We start from the raw sequence: 25,567 nt of genomic DNA, 5'->3' as shown, positions 1-25,567 counted from the left end.
TTCCCAGGGCTCCTGGTCCCGCTCAGTATGGGGCTTAGCCCTCGGTGCGAGGGCGGTGACCCCGGTGTGTGTGCTGGGGGGCAGCTGGCAGGGACAGGGGGATGACAGTGGCTGTGCCCCCCAGGTCTTCATGGAGGGTGCTTTGGTGGCATCTGCTGTGTGATGAGTTTGGTGGTGCTCAGGGGCACCCAAATGGACACTCCTTGTCCCTACAGTGTAGTGGCAGTGGGAGGGCTGCCTGTGTCCTGCCCGGAGTCTGAAGCCATCCCTGGGGAAAGCAAGTTGGGAGAAAACAAGTCCCCAGCCTGCACTGTCTCTAGTGAAGCTTCTCCATTAGCGATCCTGCTGGCCCCTGTTTCAGGAAGGGCAGGGCTGGTGCCATCCCGAAGGGCTGCTGTGCCTTGGGGCTGTGCCCCTCTGTGTGTGTCCCCCCCCCCCTTTTGAGGTCCTGAGCTGAGGGGTCCGTTTCCATCCTGACTTGTTTGAGGGGGCTGCCAGAGCAGAGCTGTGCGCTGCCCTGGGACCACCCTCCTGCTTGCTTTGCCACTGTCCTGTGCCTGGCTTCCTGCAGCCCATCCCCGGGACATCCTGTCACAGTGCAGGCAGCCCCAGTTCAGCACCGGGTTCTGGGGTGCAGGGAGAAGAGCAGCCCCATGGCATGCCCCCTGGGCAGGGGCGAGTAGCTTTGTTCCTGCTTCCCCCTTCTGTTCCCATACTTCCTCAACTCCATAGATGGGGGACACCGGTTTTGGGTGTGCTGCTCAGCAGTTCAGTTTCACTGCAGCATATTCAGCTCCATCCCATGGGGTGGGGACACAGCACTGACTCCAGTCTCCACCTGCGCAGGGCTTTCCCCCATGAGGGGAGCCCCTGGGCTTGGTGCTGGGGGCCACAGACTCCTTGGGGCAGCCAGGGCTTATTTTGGCACCTTGACAACTCCTTGAGGTTGGTCATGGCCCCATGGGCACTGGCAGATGTCCCTGATGCTGTGGGGCAGCCCAAAGCCTCTAATGGGGTCTCTGTGCCTAGGGATGGGGCTTGCCTGGTGCTCCATCGGCATGGCAGAGGGGATTTGTGGGGGCAGAGGGGATCCGTGGGGCAGGGTCTCACGACAGGGCATAGGCAGCCAACCTGCCTGCTTATGGGCCCGTGTGCTGGCCAGTCCCAAAGGAGTACCCATGCTCCGACCAATCCTGTGTCAGATCAGAATCCGTTTGTTGACCCGTCCCATGTGAGAATCTGTGCACTGACCAATCCTGTGCTGGAATCACTGCTCTGACCAATCCTGAATGAGAATCAGTGTTCTGACCAATCCCATGTGAGAATCCATGTATTGACCAATCACACATGAGAATCTATGCACTGACTAATCCTATCTAAGAATCCATGTGCTGGCCAATCCTGTGTGAGAATCCGTGCACTGACCAATCCCAAGTGAGAATCCAGTTGCTGTCCAATCCCATGTAAGAATCCATGCAGTGACCAATGTTGGGACCTCTGCATGGACCAGTCCTGGTGAAGCCCCCTGCAGCAGCCTGTGTCCCGGCCACTCTCTGGTGAGGGAGCTGCTCCCTAGCAAATCCTGGTCACCAGTTTGGGGCTCAGGGGGTTGATGAGGGGCTGGGAGTACCCCCATGCCCTCCCTTGGGGCAGGCTGGGTGCAGGGGGACAGTGACTCCATGCCCTCCCTCGGAGCACACTGGTTGTGACATCCCCATGGGACTGGGGTGAGGAGTGTCCCTGCAGTGGGGTAGCTGCACCCATGGGTGGTTGCTGGCAGCAGGGCATGGCTGGGGCTGTGGGGCCAGTGCCAGGCAGGCACTGGCCTGCGGGGCCAGATCCAGACCTGCTGCCTGCAGATGTTGCCTTTTTAGGCACTGGAGCACAGCACATCCCTGCCTGTGGCCGGCTCCATGCCGAGCCAGCGTCCGCTGGCAGAGCGGGGCCAGCCTCTGTCCTGGGCATGTGCAGGCACCTCTGTCCCCTATCCTAACCCTCAGAACCCCCTTTTTCCTGCAAACGGGCCCAGGGACACTACCTTCTCTCCCTTCCCCTAGTCAGCACTTGGCAACCCTGGGGCTGATTGCTCAAACCCCCCCAGAGCTGGGACCTGCCCTTATTTGGGTTGAAACCAGGGCTATTTTGGTGCTGCTGCTGCCTCCATCGCAACCCCTCAGAGCTTCCCTGTGCGTTGTCTTCCCCTTCCCATCTTCTAGTGCCAGGGCGGCTGACCAGTCCAGCCGCAGGCTGCTGGGGGCTGCCATCCTCCTGTCCGTGCCATGGGTCTTGGGGTGTGTCGGTGAGCTGGTGCGGGCCCCCAGGGCTGCTATGGTGTGGAATGGCCGGTGTCCTCTGTGGTATCTCAGCCGTGATTTGCAGGGCTGGGCGCACCGGGTGACCTCTGTCCTTGCCCTGCTGCCGCCTTCCTGGTGGGGATGGGCCACGGGGCGGCTCCCTGGGGACATACCAGGGCTGGGGGGAAGACATGGGATGAGGTCTGTCCCAACTTGAGGGACATCCCTGGTGCAGTGGTGGCTCTTTGCTGTGCGGTACCCTCCCTGGGTACCACCAGCATCTCTTAGACAATGCAGGGGGAGGGCAGCCTGGTGGCCTCTGCCCTGGCACAGGCACTGCCAGGCATCCTGACATGGAGGGCATGGCACAGTGACAGCCCCTGGCCCAGCTGTGGGGCAGGCCAGGGATGCTCGGAGAGAAGCCTGGGAGCGGCAAGACCTCTGTGCCCCGGCGTCAGCCCAGCCTGACTCACCCCCAGCTGCCGGCCAAGCCGCTCCCCGGCCCTTCAGCACAGCTGCCAGTTACCCCCACCCGAGGGGAGAAACCCCAAAAGCAGCAGAGCCCCTAAGCGCTGGTGGGGACAGAGAGAGTCTGCATGGCTCTGGGGTGCTGCCCTCTTCCTGGGACACCCGTGCTGAGGGACCGGGGCTCTGTGTGGCTGCCCCGTGCCTTGCACACCAGGGCTGTGCTGGGCGGGGTGGAGCTGGGGGAAGCGGGTGCGGATGGAAACATGCCGTCCTCCCGCCGGGGACTTGTTGCATAAACAGGAGATTTGCCAGAGCTGCGAGAAATGTGAGGGCAGGAGCAGGCAGCACGTGGTGTGGGCAGGGGGGACCTGACCCCTGTACAGGGCAGGGGAGTGGCCGGAGGGCACTCTGACCCTGGGCCCTATAGTCCCTTATTGCTGGGAGGGGGGAAGGATGCTGTGGCTCTTCCCACCGGGAGGGGGGAACAGGAGTGCTGGAGAGGGGAAAACCTTCCTCGATGTTCCCAACTTGGTGGCCCCAGCCCGTCCCCTTAAAGTGCCTTTTGCTGTGAGGTGTCGGAGTGGGGCTTCCACTTTGCCCCACGCCACATCTAAGAGGGGATTCGGCAGGGCTTGGTGGCTGTGGCAAGGCTGGAGGGGCTGGCAAGCAGGTGAGGGGCTCTGGGGCTGGCTGGGGGGTTGCCGTGGCCTGTGGCTGTCCCTGGGCCCCCCCTTGCCTGGGGTAGGATCCTTGGGGTGAGCAGAGAGCTCTGGGGTGCATGGGGAGGTGATGTGCAGCTCAGCTGGGATGTGCATGGCGCAAAGCTCAGGTGACCTTGCTTGGGAGGAAGTGGTCCCCCATGGGGTGATGTAGGACCCCGTGAGATTCCCCGAGGGGGGTGATGTGGGCTGAGCTGGCATCGGTGCCGCCCTGGTGTCATCCTGTGCGACACCAATCCGACCACTGAGTCACCATCCTCTTTGGCAACCGTGTCTCCAGCCCGCAGTGTGGTCTGGGCAGGGGACCCCCTTCCTGGGGGCTGGAGGGAGTAGGGTGCCTTGCTTTCCTCTTTTGGAGTCCACATCTTTTCTGTGTAGGGGGGGCAGGATGCTGGCTTGGTGCGGGAAGGTCTGGGATGCCCAGGAGGTCCCTTTTGACAGCATGTTTCTGGCTCCGACCACAGCAACTGGGGTGGCTTGCCGACCTCTCGGTGCCTGGTTGTGGGAAGCGGCTCCCGTGAGGGCCGGGGTGGCTGGTGCTGTGGCTGCTCCCAGCATCGCAAGGGTCAGCACCGGCCCGGATATCGGCCGGCTCGGGAATGTTTATGGGAGCTCCTGGGGAAGGGAAAAACAAAACCCGCCACCCAAAGGAAGGGATATGCGTCAGAGATGGGCCTGCATCGCCCACCGGCAGCTGGGCGGGCTGTGCTGTGGGCTATGGGCCAGCGCTCGCCCAGCTCCAGCAGCCCAGCTGGGGGTGACCCCTGTGCTCCCTTAGCCTGCCCTGTGCCTGGTACTGCACTGACCCAGCCTGCTTCTCCGTGGAGGTTTGTCTCCCCCATGCCCTCCTGGGGCTACAACCTGCGGGGATGCTCTGGCTGGAGCAGGAGCTGGCGATGCCCTTGGGCATCTCTGCGCCTGCAGGGGTTATTTTACTGAGGGAGGAGGAGTAGGTGAGGAAAGATTTGGGAGGGAGGGAGATGCAAGCGGTGGTTGCAGTATGGAGAAGGCTCTTGGGTGTCTCATCACCGGGTACGTGGTGGATGTCTGCATCCTTCCAGCCTGGCTCAGTTCTTGTGAACTGGTGTCAAAGTCCTGGTGGGGATCTGGGCTGCAGAGCTGCAGCTGACAGGGTTTGGTGGAGGAAGGCTCCTATGGGTTGCTCTGCTCTGGGGTGGTGTGGCCAGGGGCTGCCAGGGGTTTGCCGGCCAGGTGTTTACTTCTGGGCTTGGACATCTCGAGGGTATGGAGTTTCTCTAGGTGTGGTGACAGCTGGCTATGAGCTAGTGAGCCCATCACTGCTCTCCAGGGGAAGGCTGCAGGGTGTGCCCAACCCTTTACAAGACATCAGAGAGTCCTTGCAACTCATGGCCATGGGGCCTCGTTCGCTGGGAAGCTGATTTTGCTGCTTGGCAAACCCCGGGTCTCAAGGCAGAAGCTGGTGGGATGTGACTGCTGGGAAGGGATGGGGCTGCGACCTGGGGGGCCAGGGGCTGTGGGGGGGCTGGTGGGGTAGGCGGCAGCCCCGCTGCGCCTCGTTCCTCACATTCCTGGGCAGGGCTGCTGGGCGGCGGGGTCGTGGCGGCGGGGGCCGGGCGGCAGGAATGCAAACACCGGTGGGGGGGGAGAAGAAAGGCTGCTGTGTCTGCTGCAGCGAGGGGAAGCCCAGACCAGGGGTGTGCAGGTCCCCTCGCCTTTCCCACCCCTCCCTGGACTGGAGGGATGCGGGAGTCCCTGGGGATGGGGGTGGCAGTGGTCCTGGGGGTCACCACAGTCCTGTGAGGGGTGATGCTCTCACTGGTCCCATGGGTTGGGACCTTGGCTTCCCTAGGAAGGGGTCAGTTGCCTGGGGCAGGGTCTTTCCTCTTCTCATTGAACCTGGGACACGTTTGAGCCAAACTTAAGAGAAGGGTGGAAGCTGAAAACAGCGTTAAGTTCCTGCAGTCCTCGTAAAACTGCCTTTCTGGGATTAGAAAGTGCCGTACAGCCTGAGCTGGTGTCTGCTGTGGATGGGAGGAGCAGTGTTGGGTGAGCACAAGCTCGTATTAGACATCAGAGAATCCGCTAGGGTGGGGAAATACAACCATGGGACCCCCACTTTTCTCCCTTCTCCAGCATTCGTAGCCTGGAAACCTGGTGCCGACAGCAGAAGAGAGCTGGGCATGAACCCCACCTGTCTGTGGGACCACCGTGTCCCATGGCAGGGGGAGCTGTGCGTCTCCCTCCATCATTGGCCTTGGGAGCTGGGGCTGGGATGGGGCCAGGGGCCCTTGGTCGAGCATCCCCGGGGGAAGAGTGCGGCGGTGTGCGGGGCAGGGTGCGGGGTACGGCTTGGCCCTCGCCGGCCCCGTCCGCGGCGGCTCGCTGCCGGAGAACATTCCAGGGAGGCTGGCGCAAGGCCAGCGCCGCGGGGCAGGGAAAGGGGCCTTTTATGGAAGCGTTTCTGCATTAGAATAAAATCATAATAATAATGCGCAGGGGAAGGGAGCGGGAGGAGGAGGAACTCCTGAAGAAAACAGGGAGGCGGGATAGGAACAGGCTGGTGGCCCGGGAGGGGGCAGGCTCTGGGCATCACCCTGCGGCGACCGGGGTGGGGTGGGATCCAGGTGCTCCGATGGGGGTGCTTGAGGCAAATCCTGCTTTTTATGGCCCAGGGCAGGGGAGGCTGAGCAGGGTGCTGCCATGGTAGGGCACCAGCCACTGGGTGGTGGTTGGCACATTGGCTCGATCCTGGGATGGGGCAGACGGTGGCTGGCTGGGGGTCACTGCTCCTGGGGGGGCACAAGGGTTTCGGAGGGGATAATGTGCCCCAAATCACGCCCTCCCACTACTGCTGGCATCTCGGGGCCAATGTGGGGCTGGAGCGGCTGTTCCCGCTGCCCCCGGCACCAACAAACAAGGCGCTGCCTCTCCCACTCTGGCGTGCTGCTGCTTCCCGGCAGACTGGGGTGCACGCAAAACCCAAGGTTAATTGTCAGTAATTGCCGCTGGTAATTAAGGTAACAATAGCCGGGCTGTTCAGCTGGCGGCTGCAGGAGCGCTCACGAGGCCGGGCTGGGGTTGGGTCCAGGAGCTGCTCTTGGCATCAGGCAGCCGTGCCGTGCCCTGCCGTGCCCACCCGGGGCTGGGGCTGCCCGGGCTCCCTGGCCGAGGACGAATAGCACCGCCGCCGTGGCCCTGAGCCCGCTCCCGTTACCAGGGAGCCCAGCCTTGACCTTGGGATGCTGCCTGTGCTCCTGCCTGGAGTGACGGGGCCATGGGCCACGGGTGCCCCTATCACCCCCTCGGGTGGGCACTGAGTTTGCTTGGGGAGTTGGGGTGGGTGGTGCAGGCTGGCCCCTTACCATGCCCAGTGCTGGGCTAGGGGCTGCAGGGACTAATCCTGGCCCTCTTTCTGCTTCCTTGCAGGCTGTGACCCCCTGCTCCCCTGCTGTCAACTATGAGCCGGTAAGCGAGCCCCCTCCTCATGAGCCGTGGGTGGCAGGCAGGGCTCTGGGGATACTCGGTGGGACAGGACACCCTGTTCTGCACTGGGCGTGTGGCTTTCTCTGCCTGGGGGTTTCAAGGTGTGAGTCCCCTGCCCCCAAAACCGTGGAGGTCCTGTGCTGGTGGTAATAGCACTCTCCCATTTCAGTGCTCTGCCCCCCAGCATTGCTGGCTGTGGGGTGTCCCATGTCTGAGCAGCACAAGTTGGGGCAGCCCAGCTATTACGGGACTCCTGGAGCTGGAGCTTTTGGGGAAGAGGGGCTTCTGGGATTGCTGAGAGGGACAGGCAGATGGGACGTGACCAGCCTGGGCTCTGGGGTCCCTTGGCGCCATGGGCCTCCCCTCCCTGGCCAGAGTCGGGGCGGTTTCTTGCACGCCCGGAGATGGCTGTACCAGATGTGCCTTTGGCTCCAGGCGCCTAAGGCTGTGCTTTTGCAGCCCTTGTTATTGTCACCCCCTTCTTTTGTCCCTCCAGGGGACTTTTAATGAGAGCTGGGGCCAGGGTGAAACAGCCCTTCCTACCCTGACCTCTCCAGACACCGGGAAAACAGCTGGGCGCCCCATCTCCGTTCACCTTGATGTGGGGACAATGGGTGCGGGGGTGCTGGGTGGGCAGCTGTGCTCCCTTGCCACACTGCTTTGGGCCACGGCAGGGCTCTGGGGATGGCAGGACACTGGGATGGTGCCGGGAGCAGGATCATGCCCAGGGCAGAGATTTGGGAAGCATGGCATGGTGGTGCCCACCAGGCAGCATCTTGCTGGCAGAGCAGCCCCCCTGCCCCGTCCCCATCCTGGCTGTGCCCGTGGTGGCAGGCAGAGCGGGCAGATGGCGGCGGGGAGGCTGGCATTGCCTGGGGCTGGCGCAGCCGCCCTTCCTTCTTGCTCCGGACGTGTGCCAAGACTTGCTGGGGCAGGCGCCGAGGAGAGAGGAGGCCCTGGCAGGGTTTCAGCTCTGGGCTCGGCAGCCTGGCAGTGCTGGGGTGGCCATGCCCCACGCAAGGTCCTGGGCTGGGCACCCCATGGCCGGGCAGGGATCTCACCCAAAAAGTGGGTTTAGAGGCTGGCCCCCTGCGAGCTCATGAGGGCAGCACGTGAGCCCAAGCGAGGGATGGGATGAGGTGGGAGCAGAGCGTGCTGCCCGCTCCGGGGCCCCGCAGTGGTTATCTGCCTGGGTTTAATCTCTGCCTGTACCCCCCCACCCCTGTCAGCCTCCTCGAGCACTTATCACCAGCAAAAACATGTTGGCTTCGAGCTGGGACCGTTACTGTGGCTTCGGGAGGAAATCGAAGGGGGTTTGCCCTGTCCTGTGGCTGGAAATGGCAGCGCCAGCCCCACTGCCAGGACTGGAGCAGGCTGGTCTCTGGGGTCCCCTCTGTCCCCCTTGTCCCAAGACCCCTATAAGCCACCCAGCTGGGTCCCTTTGCTGCGCTGCCCCTCCAGCCACCCCAATCAGCTGTTCGCAGGCAGAGGTGTCTGTCCCTTGCTCTTTATGTTTGGGATCCAGACACTCTGCCCAACTCTGGGGAGTTAATTCCTGTCCCCAGCCCCGCTTCAAAGCTCTCCATGGACTCCAGCGGTGTGTCACAATTTTGCCCCTTTTTGAGCATCTTGGACCCCTGCTCTGCTCCCGCTGGGGTCTTTGCCAGCCCTGTGGAGCTGGGTTTATCTTGGAGAGCTGGGCCTGCCGGTGGCCAGGCTGGGCATGGGGCTGTGTCGGGCTTGCCCTCTTGTTTACGTCTGGGCTGTAGGGTCTGACTGTGGAAATCCTGGAGGTGTTGGGGGCACTGGGTGCCTACTGCGGAGCAGGCACAGGATTCAGCCAAGCGCTCTTCATCCACAGCAGCGGTCCAGCGTGGGGGGCGGCTGCCGGGAGGCAGGACGGCAGCACCCTTGGTACCTGAGCATTGCCCAGGCTCAGTGCTTGGGTTTCGAGGGATTCCCGACCTTTAGGAAGAGCGGACACATTGGCAGGCAGGGAAGGAAATGGGACCGTGGCGCATTTCCTAGGAAGGGCCAGAAATAGCTGGGGGGAACTTTTGACCCTGGCCCCTGCTCTGTGCACGTGTCTCTGTCTCAATCTCTCTCTCTCCTCTCTTGCTTGCCTTTTTCTCACCCTCCCCTTCCTCCTGCCTGCCTGCCTGCAGCCATCCCCAGGGGAGAGCATCAAGGACCAGGTAGGCACCCTGGTAAGTGCTACCTGTCACAGGGAGGCTGATCTCTGCCTCGAGACCTCCCAGGGCATCACTTGTGCCTGTCCCATTGCCACAAGGACTCCCTGCGCAGCCAAAATCCCTCAGCCTGGGATGCCCCTGTGGTCCCCCAACATCCCTGGGACCTCCCTCCCTGCCAGCCAAGGTGATGATGGCCATGCCAAAGGCCAAACGAGATGCCCAGGGTCGGTGGCAGAGGCGGTGGTGGAGCCCAGTGGAGCAGGGGGCCGGGGCTTTTGCTGCAAAGCCGGCTTTCCTGTCTCGGAGCCGGGGATATGTTATTTAATCTGTGGACATGAAATTGCTAAGACAGTGTAGACAAATACATTGCCAAAGTCAACCCGGATGGTTTCCCCCTGCATGCAGCCAGCTTGCCGGCCTCCCTGCGTGCTGGGGCTGGGATGTGAGGGATGGAGGTTCCCATGAAGAAGAGGGTGAAGGCCTTCCTCACCTGGGATCTGGCTTTGCCCCGTCCCTTCGGTTGTCCAAGACATGTTTCCAACCCCTCTCTGAACTCATTCACAGCTTGAAAAATCCAGCGGGACAGTCAGGAACCCCCTTTTGGGGAAGTTTCTTGGTATTTCTGCAGCCTTTCTTGTAGCTTGCATCACCTTTTCCAAGCAGATGGGACCTGTGGGTTTCAGATACTGCCCAGATCCTGGGGACATGCTGAACCAGCCTGGGGCTGGGAGGCGGATGCTCGATAGGGCTGGCTTGGGGGGGTCTTCGACCCAATGCGTCTCAGACCAGCCTGTCCTGTACTGGGCTGAACTGGGACATTCTGGCCTGGCTGGGGTCTCTGCTCCAGAGGGGACCTTTGCAGGGTCTCCCAGCCCAGCGGTGGACAGGAGTGTTTAATAACGCGAGTGCTGGTTCCTATCAGCTGATTGCAGTCTGACTCTTCCTCGTGCAAGGGCTGGCAGCAGAGATGGCAGCGCGGCTGCGGTTAGATCAGGGGGGAAGTGGGGCAGAGCTGGGGGGGCTACTGCCGGTGGGACGGACGTCGAAGGGCCCTGGCTGTGGGCACCTGCTCCCCTCGGGGCTGGGAGGGTGCTGGGAGCAGAGCTGTCATGCCATGGAAATGGATTAGCAAGGGTCTCGCTGCTGTCAAGGTATGGAGAGGGAGAGGAGCGCTGGCTTCCCTGCCTCACTCGCCCTCCCCTCGCCTGCCTCAGTTTTCCCAGGCGGGAGGGGGCGGGTGAGTCCTGGTTGCCCCATGTCAGCTCCAAGGCTGTGGTTTGGGAGGCTGATGAGGCTGGGTGGGGTGACAGGGGTTGATAGGGCTCCCCTGGCTGGCGGGGGTGTGTGGGGGATCCCAGACATCTCCTGCAATGAAGGTTTGGGGCAGAGCAGAGCCTGCGGTGGGGGTCCCATTCTGGTGACTGGTGAGTGACGCAGGGGTGAGCCCACGCTCAGTTCCAAGCTGGCTCCATGCTCCCTGGCTCTACCCAGGCAACGTTTTACCCCTCTTTTTGCTGTATTTTAACTCCTTCTTTGCCCCCAGCAATGCTTGAGGGTTTCTGGGGTGTGCAGGTGATTTGGGGCACCCTGAGGAGGTGTAGGGGGGGATCATCACTGCTGCCCACACCCCCCCGGGTGCTCAGATGGGGCTGCCGCCTCCTGGAGTGGCTTTGACTGGGAGGGGAGACCGTTGTGCCCAGGCCCTGCGGCTGCTGAGCCCAGCTCTGCTCCGCCGGGCAGCCTGACCTTGAAAGGGGGACACGAAGCTGCTGGAGGGTGACGCTGGCTGCCCATGGGAGCAGCCCTGAGACTGCGCTGGGTGGGAGATCGTGGGTGAAGGGCACCAGAGAAACCTCTCCCACCTTGTCCCATTGCTGGTTGTGGGATGCCACAGCTCAGAGGAGGGTGGCAGCAGGTCCCACAGCTCGGGGGACAAAAGGGGCATCCCAGGAGCTGGCTGCAGAGTCCATCTCTTGTTTCTGGATCCTTCCAGGGGCTCAGGACTTGCTGCCTGTGTGAGATGAGTCTTTAAATGACTCCTGCTTATTAGCTGGAGATACTAAAACTACTGAGGTGTGAGTGTGTTTTTGCTTAGTGGTTTTTTTTGGAAACCCTGCTTTGTTTTTCGGCTGAGGTCACGAAGTCACCGAGCAAACCGGCTGCAGATGAAATTCTTGAGGCCGGAGAACATGCATAAATAGAAGTTTCCTGCTCCGAGATCTCAAACATTTCCTCCCAGCGTTCGGCTCTGCAGAGCCGGGGCCAAAGCAAACCGTCGTGCCTGGCTGGCTCCTCACCGTCGCTTGTGTAGCGAACCTGCCCCTGCTCCGGGCAGGGCCAAGGCTGCTCTGTCCTGCCAGGTGTGTGCCCAGAGCCTGTCTGAGACCGGAGGGACTCGTAACGTACCTTAGACTGTCCCTTCACGCACAGCATCCTCCTCAAAGGTCCTCTGGGAGCCTGTGCCAAGGCACGGGCCCCACAGTGCCTGTGATGGCTGGTCCCAGCTGCGCTGGGGTTGCAAGCGCTGGGTTTTGCTTGTGGCCATGGTGGAGGCATGGTGGTGCTGTCGGGGCATTTGGGGCCACCAGGATGCTCAATGGATGGGATTTGGAGACAGTGATATTTTGAGGGTGTTATAGGGGTGGGATGCTCTGGCAGCCCATCACACCCGGCTCTAGCAGGACTCCTGTGCTATCTGTGGGCTGGGTCAGGGCAGTAATTTGTTTTTCCTCTCTGGTTCTTTAGGATGCCACAAAATCCCCCAGGAGCGGGCAGTCACGCCGCAAAACATCCAGGTAGATGCTTCAGTTTCCCCTTCTGGTGACCATCTCTGCCCTGGCTGAACCTTCCTCCCAGCAACACTTTACTTCTGCAGGTGTGCTACAGCTGGGAGGTGCTCCCATGGAGAAGACACAGGGGTTATGACCCACCATGATCCAGCTTGGGGTCCTCAAGACACCCCAATGGGCCTGGGAGCAGGGAAAAGGCTGCAAGCAGCCCTGCCGCTGCATCCCCACGTGTCCCAGCCCATCTCACTTAACCCCAGGGGCCGTGCAGTGTGGGGAAGGGTCACAGCGTCCCCTCCCCATGCCATGTCCTGATGGTGGTCCCCTCCCTCAACCAGGAGCATGAGCCTGACTGCAGCCATGGAGAGCAGCTGCGAGCTGGACCTGGTGTACATCACGGAGCGGATCATCGCTGTCTCCTACCCCAGCACAGCCGAGGAGCACAGTTTCTGCAGTAACCTCCGCGAGGTGGCCCACATGCTGAAGTCCAAGCATGGGGACAACTACGTGGTGAGGGGCACGGCTGGGTCCTTGCCAGGCTGGGGAAGGGGTTGGGGTGCTCAGGTCCTGGGGATGGGGTGCTGCACCCTTGCTGCCAGCTGGGCTTGACTTTGGTGAGTGGGGTCTTTGCACGAAGATCGATGGAACGCCTGGGAGTTTTTGGCCATTGCGCTGCCCCGTGGCAAGGCGTTACTCGGGTCAATGGGTTTGGGGAAGCCTCTCATGGTGGGGGTTTGGGGAGGCTTTGAAGTAAGGAAGAGGTGGGGAGTGGCAGAGAGGGAGGAAGGTGTCCCCTCACTCTGTCTTTCCTCTTCCCTGAAGCTTTTCAACCTCTCTGAGCGGAGACACGATGTCAGCAAACTTCACCCCAAGGTGGGTCATGGCTGTGGGGAGCAGAGGGGCTCGGGCTTGTGGCAGGGCTGTCTGTGGGACCAGCTCCCTGCTGCAAGCTGTTTGGGGAAGGAACAGCCACCTTTTCTATCCCACCCAGTGGGTGGAGGAGCAGGGGAGGGAAAGCACCAAGACTTCCCAATGAGTTTGTGGGGTCTCAGCTTAACCCTCCCGCCCCATTCCCAGCCCAAACCTGGCTGTTGGGGCCTCTTGGAGACCTCCCTAAGGTATCGTCACCACTTCCATGACCATGGGGTGGGCCTGGGCAGCTGAGCTGAGTGACCAAGAGCGAGGCTGAGATCTGGGACTCTGATGGCCCCCAGGGCAGGGGTGTGGGCAGTGGGGTGCAGGGTTGGGGGAGAGGCTGGGAGGGGCATGTCAGGGCAAGGCAGTGGTACCCCTCCTGGGTATGTGCCCTGGGCTTTGCATGCTGGCAGAGTAGGGACCATGGAAGGGTCAGAGCCCAGCATCAATGTGACCCCTGGCTGCCTCCCCACCACCACCCAGGTGCTGGATTTTGGGTGGCCTGACCTGCACACCCCGGCGCTGGAGAAGATCTGCAGCATTTGCAAAGCCATGGACACGTGGCTCAACGCGGCAGCACACAATGTGGTGGTGCTGCACAACAAGGTGGGTTGGATCCTGCGCCTGGGGCACACAGTAATGGGGATCTGGGGCCGGGGGGGGACACCAGGGAGCTGCAGGGATGGGACTGAGCAGCCTCAGAGGCCAAGGGATGCAAGAAACGTGGGGATTCGTGGCTTGAGCTGTGGGTAGGCATCACCATGCATGTGCACTGGTGCATCTGTATAAGGGTTGGGGTGTGCATATGGGCTCCTGCATATGTATAGGGACTGGTGTGTGCATGCCTGTGTGCGGGGTGGCCATGCCCGGATGCTCGCAGGCACTGCTGCCCCCATGACGCCCCTTCTGCTGTGTGCCCGCAGGGGAACCGCGGCCGGCTGGGGGTGGTGGTGGCTGCCTACATGCACTACAGCAACATCTCAGCCAGGTGAGAGGGATACGCGATCCCAGGGTGGCCCTGGGGCCCACTGCTGACCTCCATCCCGGCGGTGCTGGGGTGCTGGTGCTGTTGCTTTACTTCAGCCTCATCTGTTGTTCCATCCTCGCAGTGCTGACCAGGCTCTGGACAGGTTTGCCATGAAGCGCTTCTATGAGGACAAGATAGTGCCGGTGGGACAGCCATCGCAGAAGAGGTGGGTCCTGGCAGGCTGGGTTTTGCTCCCGTGGCTGGGGCGGTTGAATGCAGGGGGGCTAAGGGTGGTGCTCTGCTGTGGGTCCTGCCCCTGAACTGCCTGTCTACCTTCCAGGTACATCCATTACTTCAGTGGGCTCCTCTCTGGCAGCATCAAGATGAACAACAAGCCCCTCTTCCTCCACCACGTCATCATGCACGGCATCCCCAACTTCGAGTCGAAAGGCGGTAGGTGCCCCTCACACCTCCCCCCAGCCCAGCTCCCACGCACACACCACTACCCCACGCTGCCTGGCTAGGCTTGCTGTCCATCGGGGATATTTTCCACGATTTCCTCAGCAATTTGAATTTCCCTTTTCCTCTCAGGGGATGTGCCCTCTCCATAACTGGTCACTGTAGCAGTGTGCTACCCTTTTCCCACAGAGATGCCTTTGAGGGGTGCCCACCCTGTGCAGGGCTTCTGGGGCTGGGCACTAACCTGAGCTGTGGGGTGACAAGGCTTTTCTGATGGCTTATTGGAGGATGGCACCAGATTGGGGTTCAAGGTGTAGCACCGCAGCCAGGGCTGATACCCAGAAGTGATCCTTCTCTGAGAGACCATCATCCCCATCATCCCACCTCCATCCCCAGCCCAGCGCTTGCCCCATGTCCTACAGGACCCAAACTTGGCTATAGAGGCTTTCCCCCTTTCCCACGCCATCCGGAGCATCCCTTTCTGCCCATCCCAGATGTTGCCCATGGCCGGTGTGGGCCAGCCGGGGCGGGGAGCGGCTGTTTGCCTTGGCTCCCTCCCTGTTTGGATTTCTCCCCCGTGACTAATCCCTGCCTCGGCCCCTCCGCCCTGCCGGCTAACAGCAGCATGCCTTCTCTCCCCGCCTTGATGTCTTCCAGGTTGTCGGCCCTTCCTGAAAATCTACCAGGCCATGCAGCCCGTCTACACCTCGGGGATCTAGTAACTATCTTCTTGCTGTGGGGCTTCCCTCCTTCCCAGCGTGGGGGGCTTGGCAAGTGGGGGGAGATGGAGAGGGCCAAGAACAAGTCTCCACTGGTCTGGTGTCCTGTGCTTAGTCTGTTTGGGGTCCAGGGAACTGAAAAAAAGGGGCTTCCTTTGCCTTGGAGGTGGTAACTGGCTATACTGGTCTGTACTGGGCCCTTCTGCTGGGAGGGCTGTAGTGACTCTGCGTATCAGTAGAGGGAGCCCGGGGCTGCGCAGAGCCTGGGGCTGGGTGTCCCCGGAGGGAGCGGGGACAGGGATGGGGACAACTCTTTGGGAGATGGAGGTGTTTCTCCTCTCCCTGCCCAAATAACTGCTTCTGCTGCCCCGGTTAGTCCTCAAAGCCCTCTTTCTTTCCCAAAGAAAAGTTTCCCCTGCCTTTTAACCTCCCCATGATTTACCCCGCCAACATTTTCCAGCACTGCTCCTGGGAGCAGGCGCTGGCAAAGGCAAAGCAGGAGCCGATTCCAGCAGCCACTCAGATGCTCTGCTGGGGCTGCATCCCAGCCTGGGACCCCCAGCTCCTGGCCCCCCTGGAGGGAGCAGAGCCCCTCGCCTTGATGGTATTCCCATTGCACCCCCCTGAACCGTGATCTCCCTTCCCCGCAGCCGGGCGTCCCCGTTAGCTGAGATTTACTGCCATCCCAGCCTTGCCTTTTAGCTTTTAATAGCCTGTTTATGGGATGCTGGTAATAAACTCCAGGTTTATCTTGCCTGTGAAATCCAACTCCCTTCTTCCCTCATCCCCCACTGCCGACGCCACCGCCTGGAGGCAGCCCTTTGGTGCCCCCGGGGAGGGGAGGGCTTCTGGCAGGGAAACTGAGGTAGGGAGGGGAGCCTTCTCCGAGAGCTCTCCCTCTGCATCCCCTGTCCTGCTTGACCCATGGGAGCTGGGATGATGGCTGACAGCCCAGCCTCAGTACTCTGACCCTGCTCAAACCCTCCCACCCAGGATTTTTAGCACTCTCATCGAGCTGTGCCTCAGTTTCCCCTTCCTGTCCTCCTTCCTCTGGGAATGAGTGCACCTTGGGGTGGGGGACAGAACCCTGCTCTGTCACCGAGAGGGCCAGCTCTGTGCTTTGTGCCTTTCCTGACTGGATTTGGGTGGAAGGGGCTGGTGGAGGTGGTGCTGGGAGCTCTTGGGGGGCTCTGCCCTGCCGCTCATGTCCTCCCGCTGTTCCTCTGCAGCAACGTGCAAGGAGACAGCCAGACGGGCATCTGCATCACCATCGAGCCTGGCTTGCTCCTCAAGGGTGATATCTTGGTAAGGAACCTCAGCTCAGCCCCCTGCATGGGGAACAGCTGGGGGATGGGTGGTCCTCGTGCCTTGGGACTCCCCAGTTTCCCCTTGCCCAGCTCTGGGGGCTTGTCCTGACAGCCCATCCACACTCCCCTCTGCAGCTGAAGTGTTACCACAAGAAGTTTCGCAGCCCGACCCGCGACGTGATTTTCCGTGTGCAGTTCCACACGTGCGCCGTGCATGACCTCGACATCGTCTTTGGCAAGGAGGACCTGGACGAGGCCTTCAGAGGTAACCGCCCCGCCACCTCCCCACTCCAGACTCCCTGCTCCTGATGCCCTCTGATGCTGCTTCTGTCATGGGGACGTGTGGGCACCCACCCCAAATCTGCCCCTGACGAAGCAGGGCACCCCTGCTCCATCCGCAGGCTGCAGTGCTGCTCAGGGACTGGTGGCAGCATCATCCCCTTCATTGCGAAAACCAGTACCAATGCCAAGGGGCTGCCTTGGAGTTGTTTTGGGGGCTGAGATGCGCTGCCCTGTGCCAGGAATTCCCTGCCAGCCCCTGGCCTTGAGCTGGCCTGCAGGCATGTTTGGTGGGGCTGTCTGGGTGCTGTTGGAGGGAGGGATGGATGGATGGATGGATGGATGGATGGATAGATGGAGATGGCCCCTTTGCTCTGCTCTCTCCCTGCCAGATGACCGCTTCCCTGAGTACGGGAAGGTGGAGTTCGTGTTCTCCTATGGCCCTGAGAAGATCCAAGGTATGGCTGGCTCACCACTGTGGGGGTTCAGAACTGGATGCTGGCTCCTTTCCCGCTCCCGATCTCTATCCCCTGCTGCCTCCTCTGCCACCTTCCCGTTTGCAGTCCCTTTGTCGCCAGAGTGGGATGAGGGGTCCAGGCAGTGATGCTGATCTAGGAGCACCGATGGGTGTCCTTGCTGGCCTGGGAGAGAGGGAGGGGGTGCTTGGGAATGGACCTTCCCCTGCCCAAAAAGCCCAGACCTAGGCGCACTCACTATCAGTCCATCTACTTCTCCCTAGGCAATTCCAAAAGCCCCAGCCAGCCTTGTACGCTTTGTTTGTGGGTGTTGATGTACATCCCATGCCCATCCCTCTCTCTCAGTGCCCCCGTTCTTACATGACTCCTACCTTGCCCTGTGGCTCATGCCCTTTTTCCCTTGCCTGCACCTTCTCTCCATCTCCTCCACCTGTCCCACCCGCACTGGCTCCATCGTCACCCCGACTGACCATCTTGCCTCTTCGCAGGCATGGAGCACCTGGAGAACGGGCCCAGTGTTTCTGTGGACTACAACACGTCCGACCCGCTCATCCGCTGGGACTCCTACGAGAACTTCAACATCCAGCGTGAGGACAGTGTGGAGGGTGCCTGGGCTGAGCCGCCCCTGCCTGGCAAGCACCTGGAGAAAGGTTAGGGCTCACAGGGCGGTCGGTGGCCGAAGTGTCCTCATGGGAATCCGCCCCACCCCAGGGAGGGGGATGCAGGTGGGCAGCAGAGCTGGGAGCAGGCAGCCGCTGCTGGGAGGAGTGTGGCCTTGCGATGGGAGAAGAAGATCTTGTGGACTTTCTCTCCTGCTGTCGTGCCAGGGCGCTCAGGCTCTTTGTTTTGGTGCTTGTGGTCTATTTGCATGGAGCAGGGTCCAGTCCCAGTTTATGCCCCAGAGCTTTGGGAAACCCAAACCCCAAGTCTGTCAAGAGCAGGACCTCACGGGGAACCATTAGATCTCCCAGCTCCTTTCTCATGGTGCGAGCATGATGGGACGTAGCTGTGCCTCAGTTTCCCCTGGGGGATGAGGATGCCTCACTGGCCCTGGAGTGTCCGCACCATTTCTCGGATCTGGGAAAAGCCCCTTGAGCACCCATTTGGATGCAGTGAGTCAGCCACTGCCACCCTCTTGGCAGGAACAGGCAGTACTTGTATGTCGAAGGGTGGTGGGCCCCCGTCCCGGCAGCAAGGACACTTGTGGCCAAGCAGATGCCTGAGCTTTCCTGGACAGGCATCCCTGGAGTGGGGACAGCTGCGGTCCCCGATGTCCCTGAAGGTCACTGTCTGCTCTGAGTGGGAACTGTGGCTGGCTGGGCTTGCTGGGGAGGGTGGGGGCTCTGGGAGCCTGGGGCGGGCAAGGGAGTCTCTGCCCATGGAGTAAGACAGAGGGCAGCTGCGCGGAGCTGGCACAGGCACATGCCTTGGCACGGGGCAGTAAACAGGCAACTCGTGACACGCGGGCTCAGCTATGTGTTGGGAGCTGGGGAGCTGTGGGTCTGGCCCTGAGGGGAGGGGACATGGGTCCCCACCATGAGCTCAGACCACGTCTCTGCCGCTGTCCTGAACTGGCTGGCAACCCCTTCCTGCCTGCAGAGACCCAAGTGCCTCAGTGCATGTGTGTTCCCCTCTGGCGCCCGGGGCAGAGCTGCTGCACTCCCAGCCCCTTGCAGTACTTCAGAGGTACCCCAGGGCTCCTCTCTGTCCTGTCCTGGGGGGTCTCGGTGGGTGTTAGTGCTGCAGAGGTACCCCAAGGCTCCTTTCCGTCCCCTCTTGTGGCTCTTGGTGGGTGTCGGGGCTGTGGAGGTCCCTCCCTGTGCTGACTGGGCCGTCCTCCCCGCAGGGAGGGTGGCGATGGGGAATGGGGGATCTTAGATTTGCAAACACTGTCCTGGTTTGGGGATGACCTGGGACTGCCGGAGGACGAAGACACAGGCAGGAGGCTGCCCTCCCACCCGTGCCAGTGGAGGCAGCTGCGAGACAGCCCATCTATAGGGGGTCTCCCCCTGGCCACCCCGTGGGGCACCTTGAGCAACGGTGGGGAGAGCTGTTATGGGCTCGGGGAGGTTCCTGTCTTTCTCCCTCTCTGTCGGCACTTTTCATTTTCTCCAGCCTGTCCCACGCTGGGATGGGGACCCTCGTGCCTGGTTGTGCAAGGGGGGGTCCCTGTTTATGGTTGTTCTCGCCTTATTTGGTCAGGGAATTGCACGCCACATTTTTGGCACCACCAGGCGCGAGTGAGCGGCGGCCGGGGGCGGAGTGGGGGGGTGAGGCTGGCACCAGGACCCACACCGGGCTGGGATCAGCCGCTGCTCCTTGTCCCTGCCACTGCCCGTCCCCGCTGCTCAGCGAAGGCTCCCCGCAGACTGGTGCTGCAGCCCGGGCCGACGGGATCGGGATCGCCTGCCAAACGGTGGGTCCCCTCTGCACTGCATCTCTGCTGGCCACAGCTGCCCTCGGTGGAGGTGGATGCCCTTTCTGCGGCAGTTTTGGCTCAGCATGGGGCACCAATATGGGCTGGGAGGGGGTGTGCCTGACAGGGTGGGATTACCCTGCGGGACCCCAAAGCTGGAGGGGTACGTGGATGGCTGGGATTTGTGCCTGTCCTGGCGTTCTCCTCACTTCCACTGTGCTTATCCGTGGGGGCTTGGGGAAGGGGAAACTGAGTCGCAGCAGGGTTGCTGGCTGACCAAGCTTGCCGAGAGCAAGGGGGCGTGAGAGGGGAATCTGAACCCCACATCTTGCTCTCTGGCTGAGGGGACCTGGCTGGGTCCAGCAGGCTGGGGCTGCTCTGCGAACCACCCCCATGGCACAGGCTGGCCCCACCAGCAAGCTCACCCGCCCACCTTATCCAGGCAAAGTCCCTGCTGTCCGCTGGGCTCAGGCTGCCCCGTGGTCCTTAGCAAGAGTGGGGTGTGCTGGGATACCTCCACAGCCCCATCCCACTGCCCATCATCCACCCCAGCGTGGCAAGGCAGAGGCAAGCGTCTCTGCCTGCCCTCTTTCCCCCTCCTCGAAGGGGCTTTGGGGTCAACATCGGCTGCGTGGTGGGTTCCTGCTGCGGTCCCCATAGCTGTCAGTTGGCTGAGAGGGTGTTAGGAGGCTGAAGGGTGGTGATGGGGTGCTTCTTCCTTTGGCTGGTTTCGGGGTTCAGATGTCCTTTATCCAGGGTGGATGAAGGTTGCTTTGCCAGCACCATGGTGGCTTTCTTGGGGGGGCCAGGCTGGCTCCAGGGAGGCAGGAGTAGACCTGAGGCTGGATGCAGTACTGCTGGGTTTGCACCTGGTTGCAGAATAGCCGCAGATAAATTTTTGGGGTACCGCAGAGGCACTGGGCAAATCTGGGTGGGGAACATCTGTGGCCTGGTTTGGTTTTGCTGAGAAAACCAATGCTGATGGAGAACAGGGTGCTGGTGAGACCGTGAAGGGGTTGTCCCCAGGGTCTGGATGTGTGACCATCGTGGGGGGACACTAGGCTCTGCCATCCTGAGGTTGGTGTGAAACAATGCGAAAGGGATGGGTGTGTGTCCCTGACCCAGCGGCTCCCTGTAATGACTGGCCCTTGGACCAACCCTGACTGGTTCTGTGGCACCCAGCATCCACTCCCTCTCCCTGCCTCCCACCTCTGTACCATCCCTGTCCCTGATGCGGGGCTGGCCCTGCCCACCTCCCCTTTTTACCAGGGCTGGAAGGGGGCGTGGCCAGGGCCTGGCCAAATCCAACATCTGCAGGAGACTTGCTAAATCCCCACCCGAGTCATGGTTCTGGCGCGGGGCTCCCCTGCAGCTCAGCCCTGTTCGCAGGGCAGGGCTGGCCGGGGTGGGGAGCGGGATGAGCATCCCACCCCTCCGGGGATGGGAGGTCACAGCAGAGCCTGAAACCTGTGTAGCAAAGGTCAGGGAGTCCCAGAGCCCCCCAAATCGAGCTGGATGCTCATCCTGCACCTTTCCGTGGGGCAGCAAGCCCCTAGATGGGGCCGGTGGGCATCTCATGGAGTGCATCTTCGTTAGTGGGGTCAAATCCTGCCCCACTTATCTGGGGCTGAGGCTGCCCAGGAGGGTGAGCCAGGCTGTGCAGAGGTGGAGAGCCAAATGGGCCAGGCCAGAGCTGTTAAATCCATCGCTGGAGCTGCCGGCGGCGGGCTGCTGCTCTCCCCCCCCGCGGCTGGATCGTCCCCTGGCCAGGCTCGGTGGGGAGGGGAGCTGCTGGCTCTCCTCTCGCCTTCGCCAGCTGACTAAAGCTGAAGGAATCTGCTTCCCCCTCCCCATCCCGCCCCTCTCCGCTGCTCTCTGCTGTGGCCACAGCAAGGTAAAGGCTTGGTGGGGTGGGTGTTTTGGGGGCTAGTGGGGACCTGGCTGGGCTCGGTGGGCATCCACAAGGAGTGTCTCCCCCTTGCTTCTGGTTGTTTCCCGTGGGAGAAACGCTGGAGCGTATAGGGGCTTGGCTAGACATTTCAGCTGGAGTGTGGCTGCTCCCAGGGCAGAGTCTGTCCTCTGACCTGGTATTTGGGGTTGTGATGGGGGGGGCGGTGATGGGGTTTAGTCCTCCTGGGACTGTCAACCAGGCACAGCTGGGATGCAGGGAGTGACAGGCTGGTGGAAGCACAGCCTCTTCTCCTCCTCCTTTAAATCAGCCTTGAAGTCAGAACCTGCCAGAGTGCGTGTGTGTGGGGCTGGGGCTGTCTCCGGGCAGCCGGGCTGGAGTGGGGAGCTCTTGGCCTGCCCTCCTGCAGGCTGCCCGCAGCTGCACAACCGGGGCAAAAAATAAAATGGCAGAGAAGCAAGCAAACCTCAGAGGTTTTGGGAGGATGCTGACTTGGCGTGTGCCACTATTTGGGAGCAAATGGGGCTGTGAGTCAGGGGGCTGGCTGGAAACACTGCTCTCATCCCCTGCCGTCATTCGTGGGAGTGTGGGAAATGCACGATTTGGGGGATTGACTGGAGGGAGCCTTGTGTTTTGCTGAATATGTTGGATCAATGGAGGAGTGGAGGCTTGAGCATGGGTTCAAGCAGGAGCCCAGACATGGGGTGGGCTCACTGTCGCCTGGACCGGCAAATTGTCAGCACCATTTCAGCATGGATTTTGCCTGGGATGGAGCAGCGTGGTTGCAGGTGGCTCCGGAGTGGACAGGCTCCGTGCTGTGCCTCCTGCCACATGACAGGGTGGCGTGTGCCGTCCCAAAACCGGTGCTGCACATCCACGCTGTGCCACGGCACTGGTGGAGCAGGGAAAGGGGGTTATGAAAACGGGTCGGCTTTGGCGCTGGTGGGGTCGGTGGCTCAGCCGCGGCAGATTTCCACTCCTCTTTGGTTGCGTATTTATTTAGGATGGAGAAACTCAAGTCTCCAGCAAGACATTTGGGTTTGCAGACCCGGCTGGGTTACAGCATCGCGTGTGGCTTAATAGGACATCGCCACCCCGAATGTGTCGTTGCTTTACGGGGGCAGGTGTGACGTGTGTGTGTGGGTCATCCAGCAGGGTGATGCTCAGCACCCGGTGCGGGGTGGGTAGACTGTCCAGCTGTCCGTCCGTCTGTCTGTCGTGCCTAGGAAACAGTTAACGCGGCGCAGCCCTGCCTGTAGAGGAAGTAGTTAATATTCATAGCTAGGAGCTGTCTGTCCGGCCGTCCTCCCTCAGTGGCTCTCACCCTCCCCGCACCTCGCTGGGGTTAACCCGGGCTGGGGCTTAGCCTTGGGCGGCCCCCAGCCGCCTTCCCCACCGCTCCTCTCCCCTTCCCCTCCCGCTGGTCCCTGTGTGGTCCGGGGCGGAGGGGAGCACAGCCGCACCTCCTCGCCGCCAGCCCATCTCCTGCCTCTGCCGCCTTCCTCTCCTCCATCCTCCCTGTGTCCCGGGGGTACCCCGTACCCGAGCCCCCCCCCCCCCCCCCCGCCCCGGCGCCCCGCTGCCGCCGGGGTGCCCCTCTCGCCGGCCCCGCGGGACACGGAGCTGGGGAGGGAATAGGGAAAGCAAAGCCAAAGGGACAAACGCCAACCAAAGCCAGCTCCGGGCCGTCGGCTCCTGTCCTGGACGGGCACACGGAGCCGGCCGTGGACGCCGTTCGAGCTGCCACCGCGCCAGGTCCCCCTGGAAGGCTCTGGTGCTGGAAGGGGCGAAGGAAAGGGATTTTGCTGCCCGCTCCTTCTCTTCGCCTGGGATCTTTTCTTCCCGGTCCCCTTTGGTAAGTCCTGACTTTGCTTTTCTTTGAGCCGGATGGGATGGGGGTGGGTGGGGAATTCATGGCTATGGTGACCCACGGCTCAGGGGCTGGGATTACTTCTTGCCATCAGATACAACTTGCCCAGATACGGGCTCAGGATGAAACCAGAGCTGGGGGGCTGAGCTCTTTCCCATGGGACTCAGCCCGCATCCTTCATGTTACAAAGGGTTCCGGGACCCCAGGATTTTCCCTGCCGGCTGATGCTCCAGAGATGTCCTGGGGCCAGGGCTCTAGGTGGTGGGGAGTGGAGGTGGCAGGTGGGATGCTGCGGGGGGCAAGACCAGGGGAGAAACAGTGGTGCCCCAGCCTTATCCTCTGCACTGGTGCAGACCCGCAGCCAGAATTTGTGCTGGTGTATGATGCTGTATGGTGCACCCCACTGGGTGTTGAGGCAGGTGGCTGGGATTTTTGGGATGTGAGCTGATCCCCATTCCTCTTGTCACACGTGCCCTGGACCAGTTTTTCTTCCAGGCGTAGCCACAGGGTGCTGGGGAGGGAGAAAGCAGAGCATTGCTCTGCTGGGACAGCAAGCCTAGCAGCAGGGCTAGGACCAGGCTGGTCTCAATACTTCCCCAACCACCTTGATACAGCTGGAGCAGATAAGAGTCGGAGCAGAGCTGTGTTTGGGGCTGAGCCCTGGGCAAACCCAACCCACACTGGGATGGCACAGCCTGCCAGGCTGGAGCCGCTCTGACCTTCAGCAACAAAATCTGACCTTGCCAGGAGCTGCAAACGCTTTGCAAATGGGGACCTGGGAGCCTGCTGCTTTGGGGGTGGCTGCTTTGGCTAAGGCAACCTGTGCCCTCTTCCCTTGGTCTTTTTTGGGGGGATTTTATTCAACTTAGGTGACAAGCAATAGATGGTCATATGAGCGATAGCATGGCCCAGGGATGGTGGAGGGGGCCAGGGAGTAGCGGGGAACAGCAGGATTTGGCTCTTGACATCAGAGCCCAGGGAATGCATGGGGACGAGGGTGGGCAGTCAGGTGTGGGGCAGAGCAGCCATGGGATGAGGGCTTGGCTGATAGTGGAGGTTTCACAACCCCTTCCTTGCTTGCTACCCTGATACTGCGCTTGAGGGGGGGTGGGCACCAGACTCTCCATGTTCCTGCCAGGCTGGAGGGTCTGGGGAAGGTGGGACAGAGTGCTTGGGGCTTTCTGCTCTGCTGTGAACGACGTCATGCCCCATCCTGACCCCACTTTGAGACATGTCTCCCAGCTGTGGGGTGGTGCCCAACCCACAGTCTAATTAAAGCCTTTCCCAGCTATTTTCTCCCGTCGCACCACGTGCTTTCATTTATATTTATTTATTCCCTTTTCCTTTCTATTCCCCTGCCCTATTTATCCCAGCCCCCACCCTGGCTCTTGCCCTGTTTACCGGGACCGGCCAGCACCCATCACTGCCATCAGACAGGAGGGCTGGGGCTTTTCCCCAGCTCCAGACGATATCTCAGCCTCTCTGGCATTGACGATGGTGCTGGACATGCTGCTTTTTCCATTCTCCCTCCACAGGAAGGGATTCCCTCCTTCTGTCCCCCTTTTCCCTGGTATGGGAGGTGTTGTGGAGGCAAATGCTGCTCGTTTCTGGCTACACTGGCTGGATGAAGGAGCTCTGGGTCTCTGGGAGAAATTGTGGACCCCCATCCTCATCCTTTCCTGGAGAGGACCTCGTTGTGTGATCCTGGGGCACCTTCAAGCCAAGGGGGGACTTTGGGGCTCGGCTGCTTCTTTGGGATGCTGCTGGATTTGGGAGTGGAAAATCAGTGGCGAGGAGGGGGCCCTGACTTGTTAGGACTCGTACTGGGTGTTATTGCCCCCCTCTGCTTTACGGCAAGGAGGGTCAGTGACACAAGAGCTGCTGGGGCGCTGGTGCAGTGGTGGGACTGGTTAAGCCGTCCTGGCTTGGGGCTGGCTTTCGGAAGTGTTTTGCTTGCAGATAGGAGAGCTCTGATTTCACACTATCGCGTTAGGGCCGTCTTCCGTCCCTGAGTCAGCTGCCTGGCCCCCCGCCAGGGAAGAGTCATTTTTTCCTCCAAAAGAAAGTGTTTAACACTGCTCGCGGGCCCTTCCAGGAAACCTCGGCAGGGAGCTGGAAAAACAAGAATCTGCAGCCTGGCTGGTGCCGCGCACACTCCGGCAGGGCGGGGGGAGACAGTGTGGGGGCCATCCCTATTGCTGTCTTGGTGGCCGGGGACTCCCTGTGCCCCTAAAATCTGGCTGCCCCATTTGGAAAAGTTTAAAGGGTGCAGTGGTTGTTGGTTCTGCTGGGGGTGGTGGGAGCTGGGCGGGGCTCAGAGCTGGGG

At 61.3% G+C, this 25,567-nt stretch overlaps 1 protein-coding gene across 4 annotated transcripts in view; it reads left to right on the top strand.

Annotated features, from left to right (window-relative positions):
* Window positions 1–25,567, top strand: part of TNS1 (tensin 1) — a 61,844-nt gene that overhangs the window by 12,866 nt on the left and 23,411 nt on the right. For 2 of the 4 annotated variants that reach the window (XM_086466052.1, XM_086466051.1), the window contains exons 4-17: window positions 6,890–6,928; window positions 9,112–9,153; window positions 11,884–11,933; window positions 12,263–12,434; window positions 12,747–12,797; window positions 13,323–13,445; window positions 13,763–13,827; window positions 13,949–14,032; window positions 14,147–14,259; window positions 14,923–14,983; window positions 16,214–16,289; window positions 16,427–16,556; window positions 16,963–17,028; window positions 17,535–17,696. In XM_086466052.1, the coding sequence (XP_086322178.1) occupies window positions 6,890–6,928; window positions 9,112–9,153; window positions 11,884–11,933; window positions 12,263–12,434; window positions 12,747–12,797; window positions 13,323–13,445; window positions 13,763–13,827; window positions 13,949–14,032; window positions 14,147–14,259; window positions 14,923–14,983; window positions 16,214–16,289; window positions 16,427–16,556; window positions 16,963–17,028; window positions 17,535–17,696 (1,234 nt within the window). Of the gene's footprint in view, window positions 1–6,889; window positions 6,929–9,111; window positions 9,154–11,883; window positions 11,934–12,262; window positions 12,435–12,746; window positions 12,798–13,322; window positions 13,446–13,762; window positions 13,828–13,948; window positions 14,033–14,146; window positions 14,260–14,922; window positions 14,984–16,213; window positions 16,290–16,426; window positions 16,557–16,962; window positions 17,029–17,534; window positions 17,697–25,567 lie in introns of those variants that run through there. The other 2 variants (XM_086466053.1, XM_086466054.1) reach the window with 2 other exon arrangements.

Source organism: Leptosomus discolor, chromosome 5 (assembly GCF_034619465.1).
Source record: "Leptosomus discolor isolate bLepDis1 chromosome 5, bLepDis1.hap2, whole genome shotgun sequence".
Lineage (NCBI taxonomy): Eukaryota > Metazoa > Chordata > Aves > Leptosomiformes > Leptosomidae > Leptosomus > Leptosomus discolor.
The sequence above is the reverse complement of the archived record's forward strand: the minus strand, read 5'-3'. Positions and strand labels throughout refer to the sequence as shown.